Source organism: Pygoscelis adeliae, unplaced genomic scaffold (genome assembly GCF_000699105.1).
Source record: "Pygoscelis adeliae isolate BGI_AS28 unplaced genomic scaffold, ASM69910v1 Scaffold7, whole genome shotgun sequence".
In the NCBI taxonomy this organism is placed as follows: domain Eukaryota; kingdom Metazoa; phylum Chordata; class Aves; order Sphenisciformes; family Spheniscidae; genus Pygoscelis; species Pygoscelis adeliae.
The window spans coordinates 138275-165263 of NW_008825268.1; the positions used below are offsets into that span (position 1 = coordinate 138275).

Here is a 26989-nt window from a genome sequence, read left to right on the forward strand (position 1 = left end):
ACATTGTTCTCACCCTAAATCCAAAACACAGCACTGTACCAGCTACTAGGAAGAAAATTAACTCTATCCCAGCTGAAACCAGGACAAGGACCCAGAATATTTCAGGTGTGAAACATAATCAATGTGCAACCTGAAGGGCCTTCTTCCAAGGGATGATTCATCTGAGAGGAGATGGGGGAATTGCTACGCCCTTTCCAGGCCAAGAATCTTTGCATTTCTGTGCCAGATTTAGGTACATCATACCATGCAGGTGTTTGTTCCTAAAGCACGAACAGGGAAAATCTGGAAAGGAATAGTTTGCAGCCAAGCAGTGCTCATGGGTACTGGCTGCAATAAATTTGTTTATTTAATGAATAAATTTATTTATTGTATTTATTATGAATTTACAGTTGCTTTGCCAACTAAAATACATCAGAAGTCAGCTTTCCTGGCCAACACCATCCCAGTGGCCTTGGTTTTGACTTACCTTGGTGCTGCTAGAGGGCTCAGATCTGAATTTGTTCAGGTAGGACCTCAGCGTATCTGCTGTGAGAAAATAGGGCCCGCGGGTGCGCATGCCTTGAAACCTCTCGAAGAGCTCAGGCTCATACTCGGAGAAGTCCAGTCCCTCCACAGGTCCCCCCCGAGCCTGGGCCATGATGGCTACCCTGACATTGGGTGCCTGGTTGCCGGTGCAGCTGATCTTCTGCATCTGCGTTATTCTGTTCAGCACGGACTCAACTCTGGACTCCAGACCTCTCTGGGAATTAAATATATTTTGGCCAGGCCCGACATCTGTGACATCGAAGCCAAGTATCACATCTAAGTCGCAATCTGAAAGGGAAATGCAGAAAGAGAGGAGAGGAGAGCGTCACACTGTTGAGCAATACAACCATTGCTTTTTAAATAATGACTTTCCTAGTTATTCTATTAGTCATTAGAGAAGATGCTCTCTGCATCGAGAACTGCCACCATTTGAGACACAAGTGCCTCAAGGCTTCTTTTCATTATAGCAATGATAACCTGGGAAAAATCTGCATTTTATTAATTTTAAAATTTTTTTCCTGTGCAAGTGTTGCTTAGCATTGGGATGAGCCTACTAAACCAAGTCTAACAGAATTTTGCATTTTCATCAGGCAGTCAAGACTGCTGCTTTCTCTCCACTGCATGAAAACCTGTCAGTACTTGCACAGTGTGCATGCACCTTCTGCCTGTGCTTGAAGCAACTGTCCTCCAGTCAGGGGGATGTACAGGGAGGTGACAATCAGATGACTGATCTCAAGTCCCTGACAGGTATAGCTAGGATTTATATGGGATAGCTGGGAATTAGTGCAGAAAGAAGCATTGAAGTTGCTCAGCTCAAGCTCAGGAGGTGATGCACAGTCTGCCTTTCTGCAGGAATAATTAGTGTGGGCTTGGAGCCACTCTGCAGCCACCGAGCTGCCCGTTGGTCCGGAACACAGGGAAATCAGGCTGCGGGATGCCTTTCATCTGGATGTAACGTCTCCTGCACCTACATGAGCTTTCAAGCAGGGAGGTGTTTGAAATTTCTGTGATATTAATCACACTGGTGCTGCATTCGAGAAGCACTCACAGTTACCACCAGCAGCAGTTTGCTTTTCTCTGTGCTCAGTTTTTCATCTTGGCTGGAGCTGCTGCTCAGCTCAGGGCTGCTGTGGCGCTCCTTCAGCTTCTCCAGAGGCTCAGGAGATGCCTCTGCTCAAAAGCCAGAGGGTTGAGCCATGGCCAGTTGTGCTGGGAGTAGGATTTGCCGTACTGTAATAAGTTAAACCAGCTGCTGGGAGTCTGGTTTGACGGCAATACCAGCTCGCTTACTCACTCCAAGTAGCCAAATCGTGGGATTCCTTTTTAGGGCAATTTTACCTTAAACTACAACCACTCGTGCCCTAGCGTTTTCTCATATACCTGTCACGAGATCAAGTGGGCACCCTAGATGATCGGGCAGGAGAAATTCTGATTTCCAGGACACCATGCATGCCAGGGACTGAGTGACCAAGGAGTCCAATTGGCTTGTTATAAACACAGTGGGCAAAACAAGGACCACCACTTTTTGTTTTGGCACTAAACAAGTTGGTCTGCCAAAATGCTACTGGCATCATATGCCTACACATCTGGGGAGGAAGGTAGTGAGATTCAGTCTAAAGGCAGCTAAATAAAGGAGCCCCTCCAATGCGGTGGTAGGAGGCCAGTGATTTAGGGCCTGCCTGTCATATCTGAAATTATTCCACCACAGCTGCACCTCTGCGGTGATGGTACACCAGTCATTCATGTGCTGAAGCACACAAACAGGCAGCTCTTGTACCAAAGGCTTGCAGCCTACCACCACGCTCATGGAGGAGGTCTGAGCCCATGCTGCACCTCAGGCTATAGGCAAAGCAAAGAGCAGGCTGAACAAGTCCACCAAAACACGTTGGATATTAAAAGACACACTCAGGAATGACCTGAGCACATTATGAAAGGATCACGCTTACCTCTTGTAACGTCTGTCGTTCCTGGGCACAATTTCTCCTCCATAGCGGCTTCCAGCGTAACCAGGACCTGCTCATTCAGCTCAGACAGCTCCTGGGCTGTGGATGCTCTGAAACTCGTGGCACTCTCGCTGGCCAGCCTGCTGACTTCCTTGAGGTCAATGTTTCTCACGCCAACCGCAAATACCTTGACGCCTTTCTGCGTGATTTCCAAGGAGGCACTCGGCCCGTCGTCCGATGACTTCCCACCCGTGACGATGAAGGCAATCTGGGGCACCCTCTGGTCGATTCGGCTGCCGGCCTCCTTCACAAAGTGTTTTGCCTGGATGTGTTTGATGGCTGCGCCAGTGTTTGCCACTCGGCCGCCTTTGTAGATGACTTTGTTGATGGCATCTAAAATCTGAGGTTTGGTGGAGTAGTCCTTGAGGAAAAACTCATCGGTGACATCTGAGTTGTACTGGGCCAGTCCTACCTGGATAGAGTCTCCATCCCTATAAATGGCGTCCACCACAGAGTAGACAAACTGGAGAACTTCTTGGAAGTTATCCCTCCCCAGATTGATGGACCCATCCAGCAAAAACACAATGTCAGCCTGCTTTTTGCCTCCTGAAAAGATTACAAAGAAAATACAGTTAATAATTGTTTGTGGCATCGATAATATTTAAGATGCTTAGTGTTTTGTGAAGTAGTGGTGTGTTTCTCTCTTCTTTCTACTTTTTTAGTTTCATTGGTCTTTGGCATGATTTTACATCTGTACAAGAAGAAAGGTTTTATACAACACATTTATTATACTTCATACAACATTACTTGTTTTTGTGATAGACACCCTCATCTTATTTCAAATTTAATTCTACTCTTTCCTATGCTCAACAAGATCTTCTTCAAAGTGTTCTTTAAAGCAATGCAACTAAATGGTTGGGAATCAAAAAGTGTTATGTTGAGCATAGGAAAGAATCATTTTCACATTATACAAATTCTATCTGTGCTCTGTCCAGAAAAGTCTACAGGGTGAATAGCAGCCTTACCAGGTCCTAAAGGTCCAGGGGTTTCTGTTGTAGGTATCGGAAGCTCTTCAAGAATGCTCTGCACATTCTTTTCTAAAGTTGGGAGTCCTGTGAAGTCCTGTACCACAAGCACACGCTCAGGATCGTTGGTAATGACCTGCAGCTGGTCCCTGTCCACATTCCTGGCTCCGACACCCAGAGGTTTAATGCTGGTCGAAGTGATCACGTTAGCAGGCCTGTTCACATCGTCCTGGGACCGGTCTCCGAGGATGACGACTAGGTGCTGGGGCACTCCATCTTCTATCCTGCTCCCCGCAGACTTGATAAAGTAGTTCTTCACCACGTAGTCTAGGGCTTTGCCAGCGTTCACGGGGAACCCTCCTCTAAGCCTCAAGCGGCGGATGGCTTGCAGGACGGCATTTTTGGACTTGTGGGTCTTCAGGTAGAACTCAGGGAAGACGTTATTGCTGAACTGCACCACACCGATTCGCACTTTGTTTGGCCCAACTTCCAGCTGCTGAACAATTCTGCTAATGAAATCCCGAATGTGAGCAAGCCCGTCAGGCCTAACACTGTCAGAGCTGTCAATAAGGAAGACTATGTCCTTTTCATCACCAGAAATATCTGCAGGGAAGCAAGAAGAGAGGAAATTATTTGTGTGCCAAGTCTTAGCTTAAGCTTTGCTGGAGGATTTCTGTGCTATCTGCTCTTGTGTGATGTAAAACTACACAGCATATTTTAGCCAACTTTAAGCATGGTGCTTCAGGGACCCTCTCCAAAAGGGCTTGTGTGCAAGTGTGCATGCATGTGTTAGCAGTCTGCCTAATATTTGAAGCATGAATTACTCAGAACGTTATCTGTTTCGTTCATTAACGCTCTTCTCTGGATTTCTCAATGTTTTCAGCTTCATTTTGCCCCAGCTTTATGTCTCTTTCCTAGAGAGCTGCCAAATGGGAATAGGCAATTGTACACATTGTGGTATTTGACTTGAAAATCAAAATAGGTAACTTATTTAGGTACTTGACTTGAAAATCATAAGTAATGTGTTTAGATACTTGGGTAGAATTTCCATATATCTAAAAGTTGCCTTCTAAAACTGTACATGTGCTACACTTTTGCTTTTAACTAAGGAAAATGTTGGTTTATAGAGAAGGGATGGAAAGTTATTTACACATTTGGGCAACATTTACTTGACTAGCAACCCAGAGGCAGCTGGTGTTGACAGAGCCTTACCTACGGGGGGTTGCACATCTCCCAGCAGCCGTCTGATTTGGTCCCCAGTCAGCGTTTCAATAGGAGTCAGCAGCTTCTGCTCGAGGCTGGGCAGTTCCTGGAAGCTGGAGACTTGGAAAACATAATCAGGACTAAGAGAAATCTGTACCATCTCCTCAGGATCCACGTTCTTCGCTACCACCATAGGTGCCACCCCCACTTGTTTGACTTGGAGTGATGGGTACTCTAAGTCATCGTCGGACTTGCGGGAGGAGAGGATGATCAAAAACTGAGGGACGCCCTCCTCTATGCGGCTCCCAGAGGGCCGGGTGAAGATGGTCTTTGCCACAAACTCAAGGGCCTCCCCCACGTTCACCTGCTGGCCACCCTGCGGCCGCAGCCGTCTCACAGCACTCTGCACCTCATCCTTGGTGGAGTGAGCGTTGAGCAGGAACTCCACGTGGGGATGCTCACTGAACTGGACCACTGAAATCCTGGTGGTGTCAAAGCCCACGTCCAGGTTGTTCACTATCCTCTCAATAAGATCACGGACGAGGTAGAACTCCTGGGCAGCATAGCGGGAGCCGTCAACCATGAACACGACATCCCTCTTCACACCCGCTGCAGGAAAGAAGGCAGTGGTCAGAAGATACATGAGGCATTGCTTATGGAGAGCAACTAAGCTCATCATCTACACCACTGGCCCATGCCTTTGGCTATGGGGAGGATGCTCATTGTTTTGTTGCCTGTGATATCTCCTGGGAGCCCCAGCAGGCAGCTCTGGGTTCAACCCAGAGACAGGACCGGTCTGCTAGTGCAGACCCCAGGCAGTGCAAGAACAGCAACTTCCAGAGCAAAGGAAGCAAAAGGGAGCAGGGGAAACCTGCAACAATAATTCCTTGTGGGATCTCCACCCAAAGAAATGTAGCCTGGTGATGCTCCTTACTCAGGGCAGATTGTCAGGCAGCCTGGGGTTGTTTTACACTCAGTACCACCCCTCTTTCTTTGGCTTTGTTCTCTAGGAAAGCTTCTATCCTATTATTCTCCCAGCTTCTGCCTTTCCAGGATGACTTTTTGCTTCCTAATGAAATGTTTTCTGCAGTGGTAATTCAGGTCAGAGCCTGAATATTGCTGAATATCACACTGATAAATGGGGATGGAGGAAAGCAGTGTGGCTCTGAAGGGAAGGAACAGATAGAGTAGGATGGTGGACTTCAAAGGGACTGATCTGGGGTGGGTACCCTTCATCCCAGGCATATGCTGTATGGATTTCATTCCAAGCAAGACCAGAAATGGAAGATCTGATCCTTTTCCTGACATCCGCTTCCAGTTTCCCTTCCCCCAGTGAATGAGTGTGGAAAAGGTAAGACACATCAGCAGGTCTTACATTTAGCAGAAAGCTGACCTTGATTTATAGTGGTGTGAAGGTGTCCCTGTAGCATCTAAATGACGCAATTTCCATTCCAGGAGGAATAGCATGGACTTAAAAATCCACCAACTTAAAATAAGATTAAGGTCATAGCATTCACTTTGTGGGTCTTCCATGTGGGTATAACATGGACCACCTTGAGGGACTGGGCTTAAAGGTGGCTCAGCTTAATTACACAGCTCCTGCCAACCCTAAGTACGTCAACAGTGAGACCAAGATGGACTTAGAGTCTTAGCTGTGACCATCTTTGTTTTTCTCAGTTTGTGTTGCAACCATGATGTTACTAAACATCATATTTTGCCGCTGGCTCTTGGTGCAGACACAAACATCTTCTCACCTGGGCTGGGTGATGTAAAAACCAGATCAGGGGCAAGTGACTCTATCTCTTTCTTGGTCAGCCGGATGACTCTGTTCGAGACGACCTGCTGCACTGTATCCAGCTGGCTGAAGTCAGGCACAGAGATAGCAAAATCTGGGAGGAAGGAAATCGTCTGCAGTTCTGTGAGGTCGGCATTTCCAATCCCGATGCCAAAGGGCACCGTGCCACTCGTCTTCAGGACCACTGACGGCCTCCTCACATCATCCTGGGACCGGTCAGCAGTCAGCAGAATCAGGAACTGTGGGACGCCCTCCGCTATCCTGCTGCCGCTCGACACCGTGAACACATTCTTGATGAGATAGTCGAGGGCTGCTCCAGTGTTCAGAGGAGATCCTCCCATAACCTTCAGCTCCTGGATGGCACTGATGAGATCTGCTTTGTCTTCGTGGGTGTCAAGTAAGAACTCAGGTTGTATGACGTTGCTGTACTGTGCGACGGCGACACGGACCTTGTCACGACCGATATCCAGGCTTTCAACAACTCTTTGGACAAAGGTCTTCAGTAGAGGGAAACCTCTTCTGACACCATCCGAGCCATCAATTAGAAACACCACATCCTTCTTCTCACCTCTCTCAACTACTGTTTGAGACATGTAAGGGAAGGGGGGAATAAGTGAGATTCTCTTTGCAGTGATTATTATTCTCCGCATACATTGAACCAAAGGAGTACAAAAGCTCAGGGAGGGGAAAGCGAGGTGTCAGGACAGGTGGTTTGGTTCCTTTGCCATTGGATGCAATCCCTGGTGAAGAGGCAGATGGGTGGAAGTTGGTGGAAACCACAGTGCAACGTGTGCCGTGCCTTACCCACCGAGTCATAGAATCATAGACCCATAGGAAATAGGGTGCCAAGGGACTCCGGGTGCCATCTCCTACCTGAGGCTGGGAGAAGCTGTCTGCTCCCAAGGGGGCTAGGAAGCTGGCACATGGTTTTGCAATATGCAGCAGGAGTCTGGGGCATTAGGGATCTTTTGCTCCCAGAGAAAACTGAGTTTCTGGATGAAACGACATACTGCAGAAAGGGTGCCCACAGGGATCCGGTGAAGAGAGGGAGAGAAAAGCTTTTCTGAGGCATCACTGAACTTAGAAACAAATAATCCTGCACATGCTCAGATAAAATAAGAATTTGCTGGAAAGGACATCCAACTGAAAATGCTGAAATGCTTTTCTAAAATGCTAGACACTGATTTTTTTTTTTTTTGTTTACTAACTTCAAGCACAAAAAAATGTTAATTGTGACTAAACATTCTTTTTTTAAAAAAAACCAAGACCATGAAATGTCAAAGATCAGAGAACTGTTGACGCGTTCTGCTATTGACTACAGAATTGCAAAGCCTTGGCTCAGACAAGCAGCAAACATCACTGTGTCTCAAACACAGCAACTGATGGATAGCATCTCCAAAAGTGCCATTGGCTTGTTTATAGCAGGCTCAAGTGGGACAAGCAGAAGCATGATCTGTGTCTCTGAAGAAAATCTTAAAATATCTGCTTATGAATGCTAGACGTATAAAGGGTTAACAAGGGCAGTTGAAGTCTTAATGCAAACTTCAAATCAAGTTTATTTTTTAAGAGGAATGTTGGAAACTTGGTGGGTTAATGAATTGGACTGGAACAGGCTGCCCAGGGAAGTGGTTGAGTCACCATCCCTGGAAGTATTTAAAAGACGGGTAGATGAGGCGCTTAGGGACATGGTTTAGTGGGCATGGTGGTGTTGGGTTGACGGTTGGACTCGATGATCTTAGAGGTCTCTTCCAACCTTAATGATTCTATGATTCTATGATTAATATAGCTTGTGTTGAGCAATACAGGTAGGAAGAGGGAGCAGACATTGCCTGGTGTATCCCTGTTTCATACACTTCCTCTAAAGTTCAGGAGCAGGGGAAGAAAGTCCTAGCAAAAGTCTCTGGATAGCAGATAAAGAGGAAAATAATATGGGTACTCTTATGAGGTGGCTCTCTTTTAGCCAAGAATACTAGAAAAAGTAGGTGGATACAGGTATTTGGGAGCAATTAGCACAATTATTCACAGTACTTGGTGGTCAAAGGGATTCAAAATAATCTCGACAAGACAGAAATGGTTTGAAAAGGGAGGATGCAATTCAAGAGCACTAGTTGCACTAGTTTATGTTGAGGCAGAAGCTGCACAAATATGGGAAGGGCAATGACTCCGCATGGAAATGATGGGGTAGGAGATGACCAGGGGACACCATTGTCCCAAGCTGACGTTGGAGAGACAAGGGTAAAAAGGTAGAAAACCTACAAGACCTACAAAGAAAGATTGAATGAGCTGGGTACACAGCTGGTGACACGAGGACCGAGAAAAGACATACATGGCAAGCTTAAAGTAAATGAAAGGCTGTCACACAAAACACGGGAATGAGCTGACGTCTGTATCCTTCTTGAGTTGAAGGAGATGTAAAAGGCTTAAACTATGACTAGGAAGGCAGAGGTTTGACATTAAGGAAAAGTATCTACTGATACGGATAAAAACAATTGAATAGATTGATTATGGAGGCTGGGAAATCTCCTCCACTGGAGGGTTTTCAGAACAGATTAGACCAATGTCAGCTGGTTCTGGACAAGAAGAACCTGTTGGGGACAAGGGTATGTAGCAGGTGGCACCCTGAGATCCCTTCCAGCCCTATTTCTTTTTTATGTTTCTATGATTCTAAGTCCATCTGCCCAGGACTTTTACGGAGAGATGACGTGGATGCTATTACACTTTTCCTTGTCCCCACCTGCTGTTGGGAGACAGGTTAATTCTCAAATTAGGGCTGCCTCAGGAAATCACACAGCTGGAAATACATAATTTCCAGTACCACAGTGTGAATTTATAATTGTGGCCGTGTGATTCTTTTTATGATTTTTTTTTATTCTTCACTTAATCCATATTCATCTACTGAGCTTGTAATGGTAACTGAGTCAAGACCATCTAATTTGTTGGTGTGTAGGTACAAAATGTAGAAACTGCCGTCATATGCCGTAAGAAATAATGGAGCAAGAGTGAATCCAGCACGCTGCAGTGCTCCTTACTCCTTACTACTCCTCCAGAAAAGGGAGGATGGAAAGAGAAATCGAGACAAGCCTTTATTTGCTTCTTCTAGCCCTTGCCCAGCATTGCACATCAATTTATGCAAGATCTCTGGGGCAACGACTCTGTTATTTCAGGTTTGTACCATGTTTTACACACTGGTAACAGCACCTACTGCAGCTCTTGCAGCCAAACAAAAAGCTTTTTCCTTACTCATCTTTAAAATTCAGTTTGGACCTTATTGCTTTGCTGGATCAGGGTCTGACCAGAGGAAAATCCAAGTACAATAGCAGTTTCTACATAATCGTTTTAAACATCAGCAGACCCAATTGCCCCTGTTACCAAATTGAGGGGGGCATGTAAGTGGTGTCTTTCAGCCTTTTGGAAATCCCGGGAGTCCCTGTACCTGTTGGCTGAAGCTGGATAGTTTTCAACAGGTTGACTATGTTTGGCTGAAGCTCTGAAATCCGAGGGAGGGAGTCGACATTCAGAATGAACTGCGGGGCGTAAACGATCCTTTCCAGCTCTACGGGGTCAGCATTTTTCGCTTTGATAGCAAAGGTCACAACTCCAGCTTGCTTCAGAGCATCTGACGGTTGCTCCACATCATCGGTTGATCTCCCAGCAGCAAGGAGGACCAAAAACTGAGGAACCCCTTCTTCGATCCTGCTTCCGGCTTCCTTCACAAACAGCCTCCTTATAGCTTCATCTAGCGCAGCTCCAATGTTCAGCTGCTTCCCGGTTTTTATCTTCATCCTTTTCACTTTGAGAAGCATGTCTTGCTTAGATGGGAGTTCGGCAAAGTCAAATTCAACTTGGATGGTGTCACTGAATTGAGCTACAGCTACTCGTGTGGCATCAGGACCCACGTTCAGGTCAGAAATGACTTTGTGTACAAAATCCCGGACGGCAGGAAAGCTACCCAAGAGGTTGGCTGAGCCATCAATCAGGAATAAAATATCTTTCTTGCTTTCTAGAATAAATTCACAAATGAAAAGAGGGGAAAAAAAAGATATGAAGGCATTTTTCTTCTTAAATGTCATCCTAGAAACTTCTCTGCAAATTAGATGGGTTTCAATATGCAAAGCAAGTGATTTTCATTTACCAAAGTATTCAAAGGCTACAGGACTAAACAGTACCTTTGACTTATTTATCTGAGGAAGAAGGGGAAGCAAGGACACCTCTATCCTAAGACTGAATAAATTCAGGCACCAGATAGTCATATCATATATTGTATCACATCATGTCAGTTGTGTCATAAATTGGCTGTTTCAGATTAGGCCAGTGATGTTTATGGTCTAGCAATATGCTGATAATACAGACATGAAGTACAACAGCAGTAGAGGGTTTGTTGGTTTTTTTTCTATTTAAAGGCTGAATAGATAACAAATAGACATTAATTCATACATACATACACACACAAAGCATTTTCTGTATTCTCTTAAAGTACTTCTCTTAGCTGCATCACAAGGAGCATCTAAATCCATAGGCGAGTTATGCCTTTGGGAGGAGAAAAAGCCTTTTACCTGTTTCCATTTGATGCCCTTTTAATCTCATTGAATATCCAAGGCAAAAACAAACATGTCATATCTGTGTGTCTTAACATCTTTCATATTAATCTTGATGGTCTCCTTTCCATACTAAACAATCCTGCTTTTATGCCTTCATCTGCACATATCCACAATAAGGGAATTAGTGAGCAAATACCTGTTTAAAAAGGGTTAAACTTGCCAACAGCTTTTGGATTTAATGTTGGAGGATAACTTTGAATATCTGGAGTCAAATTCAGCCCCTCTGTGACAGCTTGATAACAGCACTTTGACAAAGAGGCTCTGGGGAAGGATTCGGCCACCTGTACCTGACTAGACCTCTGATCCTCTGTGGTCTTTGGAATGACTTTAACCCTTCCACGCCACTCCTTGTGGACGAAAGTGCATGCTCGCATTGCCTGAGCTAGTGCAGACAATGCATTTACAGGTTGTGACATTATTACGACAACAGAAAGGGAACACGTGAGTAAGTGACTGGTGGGCATAGACTCACTCAGATCCTCTTTTGGTCCTGACCTGCCAAAAGACTTAAAATTGTGCTGTCTTTAAAGTGTGCTAACAATTACTTGAACAAAATTAAGAGCTGCCAGTGTCAAGCCATGTATTGATGGTTAAGCACAGCCCTAACCACTTTGATGACTCAGGGCCTTGGACAGATGTGAAGCTGTACATTGGGAACAAACAGTCAAGAGAAACAAGATTAACTTTATGCAGTCAACATGAAGGAAGGTAGGTATTACCTGTTGGGGCGAGTGGAACCTCTTCCACACCTCCACTAACATATGTTGTTATAGGCTTATTTAACTCCTGGGGTAAAGCTGCCAGAGCACTGAAATCATCCATAAAATATACCATTCTTGGATTAAAGGCAATCTGTTCAAGTTCTGCCTTATCCGCACTCCTAACTCCAACAGCAAAAGTCAGCACTCCAGCCCGAGCTAATTCATTGGAAACTTGCAAGAAGGGATCAGCAGACCTCCCTGCCGTCACCAGGACTAGGACCTGAGGCACTTGTTCATTTATTCTGCTCCCACCAGCTTCCGTGAAGTGATTCGAAAGCACAAAGTTCAGTGCAGAGCCAGTGTTCAGCACTGACCCCCCCTTGGGCCTCAGCTGCCCCATACGTTGAATTATGTCTGATTTGGTTTGGTACGAGTATAGAAAGAACTCGGTTTTAGGAGTGTCACTAAATTGCACTAAGCCAACTCGGATTTTGTCACTGCCGACATCAAGGTAGTTAACTAGGGTGGCAACAAAGTCACGCACAAAGGGGAAGTTGGCATTTCCGACGTTGAGTGATCCATCCAAAAGAAAGATGATATCCCTTTTGGTTACTTGAACTGCAGTAGAGCACAGAAAATAACATGAGACATCACAGAAAACAAAAATAGAATTTTTTTTCATGTGTGCATACAGCATATGCTGTACACGCATGTAAACCTTGTTAGGAGGAAGGGGAGAGAAAAAGAGAAGAGAAAAAAAAAAAGAGTGTGATCAGCACAGAAATAACAAGGACCTTACTGGAAATTACTTAATGGGGCATGGGAGGTTTCTGACTTGTATTGCAAAGTCTTTTAAAAGTCAGGTTTATCAACAGGGCTCAGCCTCTGTCATGGCAGATGTTTTCAACGGCTGCTAATGCCAGAGTCGCATGCTCTGGGACAGATCCTGAGCTGGTAAAAGGCAGCTTCATTGATTTTGGTGGAGCAACACTGAATTACGCCTACAGACACCTTGCTTATCTGCAAGTCACCACGCATTTACTTGGGGCTCTCCAATGAAGCTTTAGGGAACATTTCTGCTTTCTGGCACCTAAAGTGTGCTTTGACACCCAGTGCTATCACTCCCTTATTAAGCAATCCCCCGTTCCACGGGGGTGCTCCCATGCATCCCTAGATGTAGAGAACCATGTCCTGCCCTGCAGTGATTTTCATGGTCATGCTGCACAGCCAGCAGCAGCTGGCCCATGGCGCAGTTAGGCTCCACTTGCATGGGAAAATGCTTCTGGCAAGTAACCAATTTGGTTGGTGTTTTGAGTGGGTATTAAAAATAGCTTTTACTAATAGGCTTAGAAAGTTGGTCCAGACGAGGCTGCAACAGCTGCCTGAGACACCTGCCTCAGACACCTGCCTTTTTGATGTCTGCATTTGATGCAGAAAACTGTATTTTGATGTCTGCAGTTATAGACATCCATTTTGTGGGCTGTTGAAGGGGGAAAAATTTCCCACTTTTGGCAGTAACCAGCCAGTTCTCAGCTCCTTTTTTAAGGTTAAATCCTTTCTGAGCTGTCTTTCAGCATCTGATCCCCAAGACACAGATCTGCAATGTCACCCCAAAGACACGACAAGATCATTTGCCTGTGCTTTTTGCTCTAAACACGTCATGTCCAGATGACAGACCAAAATGCTGAAACTTTAAATAAGATCTCAGAGAACTGATGAGTGGGCTCATCCAGTGCATCCCCCGCCGGATGCCTTCCTCCAAATAAGTTATTTGAGAATATATTTATGCCCATTGCTAATTCTGTTCATTATCTTTCTGTTTAAAGCATTTACCTATGGGTATATGGCTATATTCATCCATCTCTCTAGCTTGCCTTGTCCCTGTAAGCTTGCTGTCCTATATATAAAATATATAAATACTGAGATATTAAAACCGAAAGGGAGAAAAGGGTTCTTCAGAGTACAGGCATTGCTTTCAGATTTTACAGATTGCCTTGGCTTTCTGTATTTCTAATTTTTCCCAGAAAAGTGCCATTCAAGGCCCAGGGTGAGACAATATGTAGTTGAACTGTAACAGACTGCCCAGTGTCAAAATCAGTTATGTTACTAATAATAGTCATTTTATGGAGTAGGATAGGATTGCTTGCTTATTGTATATGTGAATAGCTGTGAGTACACTAGAGCAAAAGGACTGGAAAAAAAGAGAAGCTGCGTGAATGAGCTTTAAAGAACACAGAAGTATAGGAACATTTTTAATTTACATTGAAAAATAAAAATGTCAGGTTTGGTGTATAGCCATGCAAAACTGTATTAGCAGGAAACACATTCTGAAAAAAAGCTTATTAAATTATAAGTCTCGTGATATTCATCTTAATTAAGGACAAGTATTGGCAAACTGATTTTAAAATGTCTGCTTTTCATGTAAATCAGTCGTAGGCTTTAATTCTTTAAGGACCCTTTCCAAAAACTGAGTTTCTTTTGCACTGTGGTTTATAATTTTAAATTACTTGGAGAAACTAGAAAAAATATGGACATCGTTCAACACCCACTTAAGCCAATGGGAACCTCACTATTGACCTTACTGGGAGCTGGAAGAAGTCCTGTTTTTCTAATGTTTATATGCCATGAGACAGAAATGCAAGGTTCAAATATGATCTAGCGCAACATTAACTCAACCTCAAGCATCTCTATCGGGAATAAATCCTGAGAAATTTGGTATAAAATCTATGCTGCTAGAACACCTCTTGAAATGCAGGGGAATCTGCCTCCAAAGACATGACTCTAGCGATTGGATTGCTTCCAAAGTCTACTGATGTCAATGGCAAGACCAAGTAAAAAGAATCCGCTGGTTTCACGGGGCTTTGGATCATCATCTAAACAGATTAAATTAAAATCAACACCGGAATAGTCTCGTATGCCTCTTAGGGCTTGAGCTGAGTAAATGATAAGAAAACTGTAAGTATGTTCTTAAAGGGTGAGTTTCAGTCCAACAGTGTCAGCTAGCTTTCTCTGAACATTTCCATGAACAAACTTGCTTATTTTCTTTACACTCCGGAGAAACTTTTAAGCTTTCTTGAGCAAATATACACTACAGATGATTTTCAAACTGGGGAAGAGATTATAACATTCACAGTGTGTCCTGTTCATAGGTTACACAAACCCTAAGTGAGAGAAAAAGCCTCCACTGAACAATTTCAGTACCTAACTAGTAAAGCACATCTTCCACATCCAGGCCTTTAAATGTTGGTCACAAGTATGGAATGGGACAAAAATCTCCAGGAAGGAATGACAAAGCTGTATCAACAACCACGCTACCAAATTCACCAATCTGTTCATGCACATTTTGCAAATCAAAGAGACAACATATAGCAATGCTGAAACATATGCTTGATGCTTTTTTCCCCCTTATCTCTACATGCCCTAGAATAAGACTTGACAAGCATATAAACCATATCTCCTTAATTAGAAAAAGGTAATTAATTACCTGATGGTGGTTCTTGGATAATCAGTCCTCCAGAGAGTGTCCGGATAGGTGACAGCACTTCAGGAAGAATGGCTTGCATGAACTGAACACGGAAGTCATTTGGGTTGAACACAAAATCTCTCTCATGGGCAATTTCTTGAAGTTCTGCCAGGTCAGCGTTTCTCGACCCAATGGCAAGGATCACTATCCGGTTCCTTTTCATCTCTGCCGCAGCTTCGTCAACGGCATCCCTGGACTTACCGCCAGTGATGAGCACCAGCATGGGAAGCACCCCTTCCTCCATCCTGCACCCGGCAGCACTGGTGAAGAAGTTGTTCCTCACAAAGTCCAGTGCCGAGCCAGTGTTGAGTGCTGTACCACCCATGAGCTTCATTCTCTTCACGTTAGCCATCACGTCCTTTCTGCTCTGGTGGGTGTTAAAATAAAACTCTGGCTTCACAGTGTCTGCGTACTGTGCCACCGCGACTTGGATCAGGTCGGGTCCAACCTCCAGCCTTTGGACAATTTTGGCAACGAAATCACGAATTGAGTTAAAGGGGCCAGTCCCCAAAGCAGTTGAGCCATCTATCAGGAAGACTATATCCTTCTTGTTCACTTCAATAACTGCAAGTAACACATGAACATAGTGTTAGCAGGAGCCTTCACCACACTCTGCGCATCAATTCTACATCAACAGTTCAGCAACGATTAGAACTTCTTGTTTGCTTGAAGTACTGTTACTCTCAACACCTTTAAAAGGGTCTTGCTTTCAAAACAGAATTATTTTTTAGGTTCTAGCAGAGGGCTAACAAGAAATCTGACTGAATGTTTCCCCTTTCTAAAACACAGAAGAGTTGAAGAGTTGCAAGAATTGCATTGTTGATAAAACTTAATATTAAAATGCATATCCATGTCAAAACAAGAAAGGCAAACAGTCAGGAGAAAGCTTAGTGCTCAGCTGGCACATGAGATGAGATAAAATAAGCAGGTGATGCTCCCTTTATCTGCAGTGGAGCCATCTGAATCATGCCAGAGCATGGTTTGTTCTCAGAAGGATTAGGTTCCCAAGAGCAATGACACAAGTAAAGAACAGTCTCCACTTGCTCAACATACCTGGACTTTGGGTCTTCACATCCTACATCTTATTCCTTATCTAACAAAAACAAGTTACGATTTTTCTTGGCACAGCTAGCCCAGTCATGGAAGAGCTGAATTATATTCTGGTTGCCATGTCTTTAACAAAACGGCTCCCCTAGGTTGTAATCTCTGAAACTTTATTATTGACGATGGCATAGGACACAGAAAGAGCACAATTAGCTTTCCAGTTTCCTGGCCTTTGAAGGAAGATAGTTAGGGAGGAAAAAAAACCTGTTGTGTGGCATTGGAACCAAAGCATCATCATATTTAATACAGCAAATGTACATGAAAAAACAGTAAATATTAACAAAATGAATACCATTATGACAAAAGCATTATACATGATCACCATGGGAGATAATCTTAACACCATCTTTTAGACAACCCCACTCACATCATCATCTCCCTGATTTCATGCCATTGAAGTGAAAAAGGAAACCTTGTATTGCTTCCAAGTTATGCTAGAGCATTATGGATAATTGCATTACATTGGACTTGGGGTATCCTTAAATTGCCTGCCCACCTAAGAGCTCCTGAGATGGGGTCAATATTCAAGATGGCAGGTCTATCACCTCCCAGGCTCACTGCTACACCCAGTGCACAGCCTGGGGGAAGAGGAGATCCAGCATCGTCAAGACCTCACACCCCTCAGGGCAAGTGGCAGCAAACACTCTTCTGTCCTGCCTGGATGGAAAAGGGCAGCCCTTCGGCCCATCAGGGCTCCTCTGCGTGGAGGCTATTTACTTTGGATTTGAACAAAGAACAAAGCTTTGGCTGCAGTCCTCCTTGGCTGGACACCACTTGGCCACGGAAAGCAGTGCTCCCAAAGGCTGGTCTCTGTCAGGTTTCTTATTACGGGTGAGTGCCATGAGATTGGGCTACCCCAAGGAGTGATTTAGAGCTGGAGATGAGATCTGTGACTCAGCTGCCCCCTCTGCCCTTGGACCCCAAGAGACCTGCCTCTACCAGTATTTCTTGCTGGAAATTGTTTGATTAAGGACTGATTGTCAAAATCTGAAGCTTAAAATAGTCCGCTGTGGTGCTGTGGGACACAAAATTATGAGAACCTGCACGAAGTGAATGTGGTGGTACCCTCCCCGAGCCACAGCCTCACATGAGCTGCCGGTGGCTTGCAGTTGACTGCCCAGGCTGTCAAAACAGAGCTACTCACAAAGCAACAAGGATTCGTTTAAATGATCCTTTTCCCAGAGCCATGATTTCCAGCATTCATCTCCTCAGACAGTTTTTTTTACCTTATCAGTTACTCCATGGAGGAGACAGCTGAAAACAGGAAACTTTCCAAATGGATAACAAGGGCTGAAATCTCTGGCTTTGTGTCACCCAGAAGAGATGTCCAAAGCGCTTCCTTAGTTTGTCAGCAGCTAGATACCCAAAAATGGAGACCCTGGAAACTTTTGACTTTATATAGAAGTTTGTGGGAAACATCAAAGGGGCTTTGCAAAGATGAGGGAGGCTGGGAAGGAATAGCTCCCTCCGCTACTCATTCCACTTGCAGCTCTCAAATCCTGCAGTATGTTTCCCTAGAGAAGAGGAATGCAAGAACCGAAACCAAAACCCACAAGAAGAAACACCCCACTGTGCTAATTTCAATGGACACAATTAAAGCAAAAGCATTTAAGCAGGGCTGTACACATTTCATATGGTCTGATCCAGAGCCCAGTAAAGCTGATGGCAAGTCTCCCAGGAATTTCAAAGGATTTGGGATCAAAGCATTATATCTTTGACTCTAAAAGTTGGGAATGTTGGAGGGTGCCAGCATTGAACCCAGCCCTGCATAGTTCCCTCATTGCCATTTCAGCTATCTTTGGTGAAGCAGCTCATCTAATTTAATCATCCAGGCTCCCCCAGTAGCTAAAGGAGAGGGGAGAAGAGAGGCAGAAAGGCACTTTGAGACACCCATTCATCCCAGGAAGACTAGCGTACAGATGGAGCGCTAAAATGAAGTGAGGTGACTTCAGTATTTCACAGGAATGCTTGGCACCTCAATGGGTTTGGCATCCCTTTAGGGCTGCGGTGCGTCTCCCAAACCAGTGCTTTACGCTGCAGACTTCCAAGGCACGGATGTAAATCAAGCAGACCAGTCAAAATTAATTTCCATGGACGCTAGGGAAAGGAAATTCTCTAAAGCTCCTTTGAAAATACCCACTTCTCCATTTAGCATATCCATCTATATGTAATTGCACAGACTGATGCTACTGTAGTACCTTCTGCAAATGAGCTGGCATTTTAAGTGAAAAATATGCAAATGCAGATGAAACCAAATGTACCAACATTTTTAAACTTGCCATTCAAACTGTTAAAAATCAGAGGGGCAGAAAGAGAGGTTTTCCATTGACTTGCATGGGTCCTGGCATGCACATTTTAGCCAGACATGCAGACTTCAGCTTATTTAGCTAAATAGGGTTCTTGTGGGGTGCTACAAGCAAAAGTTCTTTATGTTCTTTCCTGGAATAATCAAGGCAAGGTCATAAAATGATCTTTTAGGCAAATTCCTCCCTTTGATTTGAGCCACAGGATAGCAATCATGTTTAGACATAGGTCAGCAAAGACATCTGGAATGCAGTTTTGTATGTCAACATACATCATGAGTTGAACGGTATGTACAGAACTCCAGACTGGCACTTGGATGCCAAAAGTTTTGTTTGCATTAAGCGTCCTGGTAATTAAGTGCAGCAGCTCCAGCCTGGCCCTTTCCAGAGGCCTCTGAAATACAACATGTTGTGTCTTTCATAAAGCCTCTCTGTCAGTAAATTTAACTTAGTCATAAAACCGTAGGGTGAGAAACTCTTAATCACCTACAGTGAATATCACCAGATATCCACTATTCTACTGCACCCAAGCTAATGCTAGTCCACAAATAATGTCAACGGGGACTTAAGAGTGACAAAGTGACCTAAGTGGAATATTGCCACCTACATTTTCATTTCCCATGGCCTCATGGAAAGCTGTAAACTTTCTCAGCTTATGGATTGAAGGGAAATATATATCAGCAAGGTAGGAATTTCACTTCAGAAGAACTAAGGGCTGTTTTGCTTTTAAGTTCAACAACACAGGAGTTTCACTCTTTTCCCAAGGATAGTGCACAGTTTCAATGAGGTACAGAATTTTACTGTTTTAGCAAGCTGATAACTTCAACTCTGTGAAATACAGATCCATTTAACATCCCTGTTAGTTTCCCTAGTCAAATTTCATTCTCATGACACTTTCAACTGACATATAACGTAAGCTTACGCGACATAAATATTTTCAGAACTGACAGTGCTGCAGTATTTACCCCCAGGGTGCTTAGATATCCCAATAAGGATTATATGAGCTTTTTTATACTCTGCTTGTGACCTTTAAAACCCCGTGCCATGCCAGTTATCGACACAAAACCTCACAGTTTTCAAAAGATAACACACTGGGCAAATGAGTTTCTGCACATTACCTGCAGGACTATTTGTCTTTCCCATTGTTTCTCCATAACCAGACCAGAGAGATGCATTGCAAAAATAAAAAATTTAAATTAAAAAAAAAAATGTTTTTAAAGCGTGCAAAAGCTCATTCATTCATCGATTCATCGAAATGCAACAGTCTAGAAAGGCATACATACCTTCAGTCACAATGGTTGGGGCCTCTAACAAAATGAGTCTTTGGGCCACTCCAACAATGTTGGGCAGTAACAATTCTCGAAGAGCATCAAGGTTACGGATATCCAGGGCAGTAAATGCGAAGCTTCCATCAGTAGCAATCTGCTGCAGCTCTGCACTGTCAGCATTCAGGACCCCAATGCTAAATGAAAATATACTAGCTTGCTTCACCGCTAACAAGCCCTCTCGGATATCATCACTAGACTCTCCACCACTTATCAGCACTAAAATCTGAGGCACCGCTTCCTCTATCCTGCTGCCTCCCGCCTGGGTGAAGAGGTTCTCCACCACAAACTCCAGTGCCGCACCGGTGTTCGCTTCCTCGCCACCGCGGAAACTAAGTGCCTTCACGGCATCCAGAACATCCGCTTTTGTGGAGTAGCTGTTCAAAGCGAACTCGGTTCTGGGTTGATCACTATACTGCACCACCCCAATGTGTATTTGCTGAGCTCCAACTCTGAGGCTTTCAATCAAATTTACAAGGAAATCACGTATGGCTTGAAAATTGACACTTCCGATGTTGTTTGATCCGTCAATAAGGAAAATAAGGTCAGCGGACTCTTGAGCTTTAAAAAAAGAAATGCAAAAGGTGAAAGCATTAAAATGAGTGATTACATGCAGTTGTACAGTGTTCTGACATGTTTCTTGGAAAACCAGTAAGAAACACGAAAATGAGAAAACAAAACACATGTTCACTGAGGAGGTGATGTTTGCCTCTTAGTTCTGCATTCTGATTGAATACGAGCTCCCAGCCCCATCCCAGTAGCATCCACTACCCATCAAGAGATGGCTCGAGTGGACACAACCTGAGCCGGTGGTTGCAGTTACACAGGAGTCGGCATTATTGGCACGCGAGAAGAAAACTTGGCAAAATATAATTTTTGGATATCTAGATCCATTCCATCAGTGGCCAGTACTGTCCAAATATTTAGACAGAGCCAAAATAAAAAGGTGGATTTTGGTGGTAATTCACCCTGAAGATAGCAGGCGAGGACAGTAATATTCATAGGAGGTTTTCCTCATTGCAGTCTCTTTTTCTTTTTTTTTTTTTTTGGAAGAAAAAAGCCACCATTTCCTGGATGCTTGAAAAGTTTCAGCCTCTCTGTTGCAATTCTGCTCTTTTTCTGGTTAAAAACAGCAACTGAATATATTGGCTTCTCCCACCGTGAAGGATTATTATTTGAAATGCATTTTTTAGAAACAACTGACAATGTTTTGGTTATTATTCTTGCACTGTAACTCTTTACCAGCTGCCAGCATACACACGATGGTATTTGTACAGCAAGCTAACCCGCACAATTGTCAACCCATGCCACGCAAAAATTGTCTTACTTTAATTATTTTGCACAAAGATGCATTGAATATCGATAGAGAGGTCTGGTTTGTATTTTTCATGTGGACTCTGGATATTCAATCAAGGAATGCAGAATCAGGTTAAAACAGGGTGATGAAATCAGTCATGACACAATTATCCAACTCTATGTGTTGTGACTATACCCAGATGATCGCAAGCATCTGCTGAGAATATACATACACCAAAAAAAACTTCTATATGGCATGAACATGGTTGTTGAGGGGGAAGCATTTTTGCTGTGAGACTTACCAAAGCAGACCCAAAATGCCCTGGTATCTGCTCTCACTCCTTTTGCTCAACTAATTTTACCATCAACGTCACCAAGAGCTGTGTGCTTGCAAAAAGGGGGGGAAGAAGACCCCAAAGCATGCTCAGATGTTTCCATGCTATTACTCTCCAATCTTGTCAAGAAATCAAATTTCAGACTATTTGCAAATGAATGACAAGTAACATTTGGAAATCCCACCCAGCTCTCAACTTTTGAAAGCTGAAGGTGAAACCAGTAGCAAAGCTGGCAGGTAGTTTAGCAAGGCCAGGAATAAACCTGCGGTCTGTGCTATTAACCAGCAGTGTCAATATATATATATATATTTTTTTTTTTTTGCCTGTTTAGTTGTTTTTCTAGTAAATGTTTTCATACATTGCCACCAAGAGATTCAAATAATGGCGCAATTCCAATGACAAAGGAGAAGGTCTCCAGGGCATCATCGCTTCCCTGGGCCAACTCAATAGCCAGTGTTGGCTTGGAGAACATGAACGTAGTTCAGAATTGCAAAGGGCTCCAGGATTCATTTTTCCATCTCTGAGTTGAAATTTAGGGGTGCTTAGGGTTGACTTTACTGCGCCATTTTCAGTTGGGATGTACACATTCTACTTCATCACATAAATGAAAGGGAAATCTCAAAGCGGTTGTACCCAGCACTGCTTTAGATACCCTGGACGTCTTTTTGAGGAACGAGATTTCAGACACCAATGTGTGTCATCACAGCAGCATGGGTCGCTCCCGCAGGAGAAAAAATAGATATGAAACAGATGCGTTGGATAATTTGTCATCACTGTAAAAAAACCTTGTACTTCAGTGCACATTTATGGAACAAGCTGGTGCTGGAGAACAAATAAAAGCATGCTTGTTACACGACTAAGCAAGGAGGGTCAGATGAGACAGACAGCTAAGATTTAACGAATACATCAGGGCAAACTTGGGGCTGACTTTCATACTTACGCTAGTCAGCTCTGGGGACTGCCACAGACCAACAGCTTTGGTACTCTATACTGGAAGTACTATGGGACTGGGTTTTTTTACATTTCTGTTTCATATTAGGGCTCATTTCTAGCATAACATCCATGGCATTTTTATACATTTTAATGCTACATGGAGTTAGCAACTGAATAAATGACGTCTTAAATTCTTATGCAAACAGTTATTCGTACCATGCTTTGCACACTATTGTCATCCGACGTTTAGGACCTGTAACATTTTTCCCCCCGTTTAATGATACTCCGTAGATGGCCCATGCAAGTCACACAGGGGCAAAACTACAATAGTAGGATTAGCTTAGATTTGTGTTATGGGGGGAAGGAAATGCTTGCAAAAAAGATCTTTGAGTAGAAATGAACTATCATGCATGATATACATGAAGTAGGAATTTGCCTTTAAAGCTTTTAAAGAAATGTCTGTGAATCCAGATGTTTATGTACTATGGGGTTACCTGCTGACATGCCCTAGAGCAGGACAGCCAGCAGCCAAAGACCAATTCCCCTATTGATTTCAACAGGGAAGCACTGGGGTCCTTCATGGCAAAGATGCTGAACAGCTGTTGCAGTGCTGTCAGCAGGTTGGGTATAACATTCATTTTCCACATATATTGACATGATTTTCTTAGAATTGGCGAACCTTATGTCATGTTTCTGAGACAGCTGCTTTTCTTCCCTGTGGCTTTCATGTGATCTGGATATTAGCCCTGTCAAGCACTTTGCACAATAAAAACACACGTGAGCACAGCCTTTTGGTGTTGCTCGGTGTCATGCAGTGATGGAGAGCACCCAGTGGGGCTGGCGTGAGGGTTAATCAGGCAAGACAACACAGGGGGATTAATGTTACACTGCCTCATTACACTGCCGTTGCCTTACGTCACCCCACAAGCTATTGACCTTCAGATGGAGTCTCAGGAATAAAAAGAAAGGTTTGATCTCTGGGACTTCTGTTTTGAAATGCAACAAAGCTGCTCAGAAGGCCCTTTCCACGCTAAAATTTCATAAACAGAGAAGGGATGGAGGAAGACTGTTTTGTTTTTTTTTCCCAGGCAAATTGGGCCCCCAGCTTGCAGTCAGTGCAGATCCGTTGAAGCCAACATGGTTTGCAGAGAGGTTTCGGTTACAGGAAGGGTCCAGTGCTCTGACAAGTAGAAGCCATCAGCTTGTAAAGAAGGCATTTGAGTGGCATCGCAAAAAGGACTCTCCAACACACACCTTCTCCAAGCGGATGAGGAGAGAGGCTAAGGGCCAGCTCAGGGATGGGGTTTCAGCAGAGAAGTTCTCCGCCAAACTACTTTTGCTGTCTTCAGCCAAGAATGTGACTTTCTGGAGTAGCACATTGCCTATCTCGCCCGCTGGCTGCAAGGGGACATCCCGCATGGTATCCCTGCAGCCAGCGGCGACCTTCTCGGTCTCCAGAGGGTTTTCGGTCAGGACCTCAAAGAGTCACCATCACGGCTGGTGTGTTCATCCCCTGTTTGCCTGCCTTGGGAGTGGATAGGATGGGGCAATTTAATAGCTCTGCAGAGCTCCCTATGTTTGCATTTCCATGTCATGGGTGCAAAAGGATGGCCACAATGGGCCGCTGCCCATCCAAGGGCTCCTGCGCTAACTCCTGGCAGCTCTGGCAGGGATGCCAGCTTGCTCTGCAAACAACAGCATGCTCGATAGCTACAAACATGGGGCCACACGCTTCAAACCTTTGTTTTTAAACCTCTGAACGTCCATCTCAGTCTTGCCCCTACAAAGGCTTTAAACAGCGCAACGCCAGCAGATACCATGCTGATGGGAGCCATCAGCAGTCAGCCATTACCTGTGATGTCTTTAACCAGTCCTTTGGCCCCAGCCTTTTCTGGAGTCATGGATGAACGGACACTTGCCACTAAGTCTCCAACTATGCCGTGGAGAGCAGTAAAATTCTCTAGGTTGAAAAGGTGCGTATCGAAGGATTCGCTCACTATTTCCTTTAATTCCCCTTCCACTGCATCCTGCACGCCGACCGCAAACATGTTTACACGGGCCGATTTAAGGACAGATGATGGCAGAGCCACATCATCCTGGGATCGTCCGTCCGTTAAAACTATAATAACCTGGGGGACGCCTTCGCTGGCTCTGCTTCCAGCAGCTTTAGTGAGATGGTTCTCGATTAGGTACTCTAATCCTTTTCCAGTCTTGGTGCCTCCCCCCATGTAAGGCATGTTGGCAATATGGGACAGGACATCTCGGGTAGAGGGGTAGGTATTTAACTGGAACTCTGTATGGGGGTTTCCGCTGAACTGGACCAGGGCAAAGCGAAAATCATTTCCTCCCACATCTAAAGCTTTTACAACATCATACAGAAACTCTCGAACAAGTTGGAAATGTTCCTTCCCAATGCTCCAGGAGGAATCCACTAGAAATATTATATCAGCCACAGCAACGGTTTTGACAGCTTTAAAAAAACAGATGGGGGTTTAGGATTTTCTATCGGTCAGCGCAAGCATGCCTCCTCCTCCTCCTCACCCAAACGACCAACAGCCTCCTTCACATGGTGAAAGTGAAGCTTAGCTTCCCCTTATTGCCCACAACAAAACGAGAAGAACTGGAGAAAACCCAGGCAGCCATCAGCGCCCTGACACAGCAGGCGTTGGGGGACAGGGAGGGACAGCATGCGACCTACCCTTCCCAGGGAGGGGGAGGCAAGATGATTCTCCCCTCCTAGACTCTCGCCGCACAGGTTTGGACACCAGCCCTGAGCCAGACAAAGATGCCTGCAGCTTCACATGTGAATTTAGGCTTGCTCAGCTTCTAGCTGCCCATGGTCTCCTGCACATTTTTTGCTGATGCAGGGCTTTGCTGGCTCTGCGGCGGTGCTTGAGGAAGGAAGGGCTGCTTGGTTTAAGCAGCCTGGGTGCTGGCATGAGTTTTCCATATTTTTCCTGCTGCTAACACCCCGCCTTGTGACACCAGCTCTGGTCCCAAAGGCACCAGCTCTTAAAAAACCAAACAGCCTTTCTGCAGGTCGGCGGCAGTGCTCTTCTCACTGCAAAAAGCCCTCCTACACATGCAAGGAGGACAAAACAGCTCTGCGCAGGAGAAAACCCACTTGGGGCCACCCTGGGTGCACAACCCGCACCCCCATCCCCCGCAAAGCATCCTCAAAGGCACACCACCGACCAGCAACATGCTCAGGAAGGCACCGTGTACATTGGCTAAGGTCTGGGTCCAAAAGGACCCTCAGCCAAGTGGGAGCTGAGGAGCAGAAGATAAAACACAATGTACCATCAACATGCATATTGAAAATCAAACAGTGCGAACTAGCAGCACGTTTGTTTGCAGGTGAAGTCGAGTAAAGGAGTCTGGTCTTACCTGCTTGCTGCTGGGCACGAACCGAGCAAAAGCCTGAGAGTAGCAGGCAAAACATTGCCACAAAGGGCAGATGTCGGTGTTTCCTCATTTTGGTCTTATCTGAGTTTTCCTTTTATTCTCTTTGTTTCAAAGCACCCAATGTGAGACCTAAGGGATAAAATAGGGAGAGTGAGAAACAGCAGCAGTGCTGGCCAGGCAGAGATGAGGGACGAGATAGAAAAAACAAACCATGTGATTTTGCAATGCTTTTGTGGCACTTTAGCAGGAAAAAAAAGAATTAATGCTGGACAGAGTCTGCTTTAGAGCAAGCATTTCTTTGGAAGAGGGATCATTGCTCACATAATCGGCATTTAATCATCCCTGTGGACTTGCTGGCTTGCTTCTTGCCTATGCTGTCTCAGGTAATACCTAATATATAGGAAAATGGTCAGCCTAGGTTTCTACCAACCCTCAAAATATATGATGCCTTTCACTTATCCTCCTCACCCATGTATGATCAGCTGAAATATCTTGGCCAAAATGTTCCCTCTTGCTGTTGCCCTTTCTTATTTTATTTTTTACAAATGCCATAATAATTGCCATGAACATCCCTCTTTGCCTCAGCTCACCTTTTCAGCTGTCCCAAACATATAAATGGAAATTTAATTACTCCAGACCCAAGTGAGCCACATGTTCTGGCTGTACAGCAAAAAGCCCTTGGACTCCCTCAAGCTCGCAGCCCCAGCAGTAGAATAGCCTGCGCCAGCTGATCACATTTTGGAAAAGCACCAAGAATAATATTTTACATGCTGGAGCCAAAAATTAATTTATGCAGGTTTCTTATCTGTGATCCACCTGGCAAGCCTTCTGAAACAATGTCTCCTTCAGGAAAGCTGTGTATCTGTTGTCATAGAGATGGGCAATTTATTATTTAATCTTCATTTCCAAGTCTACACAGCAGAAACCAGCAAGGATTGCTTAACTGAGAAAATATCCTCCCAAAAGGGAATGCAG

General features: G+C 44.5%; 1 protein-coding gene across 1 annotated transcript in view; it reads right to left on the reverse strand.

The window, feature by feature from the left end:
• The window catches only part of COL6A3 (collagen, type VI, alpha 3), a 64099-nt gene that overhangs the window by 29323 nt on the left and 7787 nt on the right, over window positions 1–26989 (reverse strand). The window contains exons 2-12 of the mRNA XM_009329627.1: window positions 25997–26143; window positions 24462–25079; window positions 20004–20606; window positions 15275–15877; window positions 11809–12408; window positions 9925–10491; window positions 6451–7071; window positions 4706–5305; window positions 3494–4096; window positions 2472–3074; window positions 467–813 (exon numbers count right to left, since the gene is read on the reverse strand). Of these exons, the coding sequence (XP_009327902.1) occupies window positions 467–813; window positions 2472–3074; window positions 3494–4096; window positions 4706–5305; window positions 6451–7071; window positions 9925–10491; window positions 11809–12408; window positions 15275–15877; window positions 20004–20606; window positions 24462–25079; window positions 25997–26084 (5853 nt within the window). The 5' untranslated portion in view covers window positions 26085–26143. The remainder of the gene's footprint in view (window positions 1–466; window positions 814–2471; window positions 3075–3493; window positions 4097–4705; window positions 5306–6450; window positions 7072–9924; window positions 10492–11808; window positions 12409–15274; window positions 15878–20003; window positions 20607–24461; window positions 25080–25996; window positions 26144–26989) is intronic.